At 42.4% G+C, this 3,484-nt stretch overlaps 1 protein-coding gene across 2 annotated transcripts in view; it reads left to right on the forward strand.

Moving 5' to 3' along the window:
* Positions 1 to 1,353, forward strand: part of LOC113807160 (Krueppel-like factor 2) — a 3,270-nt gene extending 1,917 nt beyond the window's left edge. For both annotated transcript variants that reach the window (XM_027358389.2, XM_070120234.1), the window contains exon 3: positions 1 to 1,353. This exon is cut by the window's left edge and continues 261 nt beyond it. In XM_027358389.2, the coding sequence (XP_027214190.2) occupies positions 1 to 737 (737 nt within the window). In that variant the 3' untranslated portion in view covers positions 738 to 1,353.
* The last annotated feature ends 2,131 nt before the right edge of the window (positions 1,354 to 3,484 follow it).

The following is a 3,484-nucleotide window of genomic DNA, read 5'->3' on the forward strand; positions in this document are numbered from 1 at the left end:
AGATCTACTCCGGGCAGCACGTCACCTACTACGCGGCGCCGCCCCCGCCCGCGTTCGCGCACCCCGGCTGGGGCCCTCCCCCTCACAGCCCCAACCCCGCCAATGCCCCGTCGCCGACCCTGCCCTCCCACGGCTCGTCGGGGCCGCTGCCGCCCTTCAGCCACCCGCAGCGGGGCTCCTTCACCTACAGCTCCCCGATCTACCACCCGGCCTCCACCTCCCACCTGGACGAGGCCGAGCCCCACGCCGTCCACACGACGCACTCCGGCCAGACCTCGCACTCCGCCATGCACGGCCAGACCAGCGTGTCGCCGCACTCCTCGCCGGCGCACACCACGCACCTGCCTCCCCTGGGCCACCCCGCCCACCCCGCCCACCTGCCCGCGCCCCACCCGGCCAGCCTCCCGCACCACGTGACCCAGAGCGGCGCGACGATGGGCCTGAGCGGCGTGAAGTGCGAGCCCAGGGAAGTGACGAGCACCAGCAGGAACCCCGACCAGGCGATGCCCGCCTCCACCGGGCGCTCGTCCACGCGCGTCTTCAGCTCTGCGCTCGAGGCCACCTGCGCGCTCTGCGGGGTCAAGTTCGCGTCCTCCGGGCACCTGAAGCGCCACCTGCAAGCCCATGGTGCCAACAGGAGGTTCCGGTGCCACGCCTGCGACTGTGCCTACAGCCGCCAGGACAACCTCAGAAAGCACGTCGCCGCCGCCCACGAGAACCACAACCCAGCAAACTAAGGGCGGCCTTTCCCTCTGTCGAGTAAGTCATGCACAATGGATTCCCGCGGGGATGAGTCTTCGTTATAGCCACGTGTTGGACTTTGAAATGAGTCGCATTGCGGTGTGAGAGTTTACTTGTTCCCTGATCTTGATGTGCCCAGTTATTTTTTGCAATTCTAGTACTGAGCCTGAACTGTTATTTTTAGGAAGCATTTTAATTGTTGTTCTGATGCAGCGACAAGCTCTGTTTTCGTGCCAAGCATCAGGAAAAATGTAAACTTTTACTATGTAAGTTTACCCCCGAGACTTACTAAAATATAAATGTAAAATATTGTGATAAAGCTGTATTTTTAGCAATTGTATTGTATGTGATATGCATTGCATAGCAGACCAGACAATTAACATGAATGTGATAACTCATGTGCCCGATGAATGATTGAATATATGTGTGTAAATATGTAAATACAGTTTATATACTTCCGACATTAGTTTTAATTCTATCATCATAATAATTCTAGCAAAGGGAATGATATTCTTTTTCCTTACAGATTAGAGATCTGTAAGTAATGGTCATATTTATGTTGTACATTGGTTGCTTGTAGTTGTAGGTCAATAAACTTCTTTTTCCCCATTCTAGTCTGGTATTATTAAGAGTTGTTTTTAGATTGAAAACAATGAGAGGAGGAAAGTGATATATTATTACTGATACAGCAATGGCTTAAATGTATTTATTTGAAAAAAATAATATTGATAATACCACAGAGTATGTCAACAAGATATTTTTAAATGCAGCAGGATTATTGTGATGACAGAAGCCTGATTTACAGGAAATTATCATAGCGCTTGACAGAATAAAACAAAACCATAATATTGTTAATGGTTTGCATGTATGAGTATAACTGCACACATAACATTTAGTTCACTGACAACACACGCGCACCTCCACGCACCCACACATACACATATGGTTCCCATATATCTATATATACAAATACACATACAGGGTGTCTCAAAAATGTATACACACTTCAAATAAATGTACTTACCATCACTCAAATTATAGATTCCTGTGGACATTCTGAACAATTGCACTGGATTCATACTTATCTCTAATGCAAGTAAGTCGCGTTGGTGGATCTGTTTAAATCTGCATCCTAAACTGTCCTTGCACTTCAACTTTCTCACAGTTCCAGTAGAATTTTGGAATGAATTTCTTTTGTTAAAAAAATTGTCTGATTGCCATCATTAACTCCACTGGGTTTAATTTGGATAGAAACACACACACGCACATACACACACACACACACGCACACAGATATATATATATATATATATATATATATATATATATATATATATATATATATATATATATATGTATTTATGTGTATATATATGTATGTATATATATATATATATATATATATATATATATATATATATATATATATATATACACATATATATATACACGCACATACATACATATATGTATGTATATATGTACATATATATATGTATATATGTACATATATATATGTATATATGTACATATATATATATGTATATATGTACATATATATATATATATATATATATATATATATATATATATATATATATATGTATATATGTACATATATATATGTATATATAATATATATCTATATATGTATAGTACACGTGTGAGTATTTGCACGGTTAATTTGTTCGAGGGACAACGTGAGCGAAATAGCACTACGGCAACCAAAGGCGACGATCCACTACAGCAATGCTAAAGGAACTTTGAGGTGGAAAAAATCTCACGGTGTTTTGAGCATCTTTTTTGTCATTGTTGTTACCAAGGACGACGAATACAGATGCAATATAGAAGTTAAAGCAATCTGACCATGTCTCGCTATCGATAAGTTCTTTCAAATCTTTCGTTCCATGCGCCGTATCCCGTAGATTTTACAACATCGAAGCCGCTACTTCTGCTTTAATAGGAGCTTGTCAAGGCTAGAAATCTACACGTCATTTCCCTCCCTCCACCCCCTCACATTTTGTATAGACGTATTTTCCCACATCCACCATCCCATTGATCTTATTAAAGCCATTTACCCTAGGTGTCCAGCGTGGTGGTACCCCTCGCAAACTACCAATGACCTCCCATTTACTGCAAAGGGGTTTTGGCGAGACATACCCCCCCCCCTCCGAATACCAGATCAACCTCGCAACCCCAGTACCAGATTTGCATGCCGGTGGAATCTGAGGGCTTGTCCGCTCTCAAGGCGACTCCCTCGCGCCCTATTTGTCTCCTGAAATATTCAACACAGGATTCCCAAGCTGCAAGCTCTAACGTCCGCCTCTCTCTCTCTCTCTCTCTCTCTCTCTCTCTCTCTCTCTCTCTCTCTCTCTCTCTCTCTCTCTCTCTCTCTCTCTCTCTCTCTCTCTCTCAGGAAACTTGACTTATTATAGATAGATAGATAGATAGATAGATAGATAGACAAATAGATAGATAGACAGATATATATATATATTTATATATATATATATATATATAGATAGATAGATAGATAGATAGATAGATAGATAGATTTATAGATAGATAGACAGACAGACAGACAGACATATAGATAGACAGATAGACAGACAGATAGATAGATAGATAGACAGACAAACAGACAGACAAACAGATAGACAGATAGATAGATAGATAGATAGATAGACAGACAGACAGGCAGATATACAGATAGACCATAATGTAATTCATTGTCCCTAGTCAC

Source organism: Penaeus vannamei, unplaced genomic scaffold (assembly GCF_042767895.1).
Source record: "Penaeus vannamei isolate JL-2024 unplaced genomic scaffold, ASM4276789v1 unanchor3871, whole genome shotgun sequence".
NCBI lineage: Eukaryota > Metazoa > Arthropoda > Malacostraca > Decapoda > Penaeidae > Penaeus > Penaeus vannamei.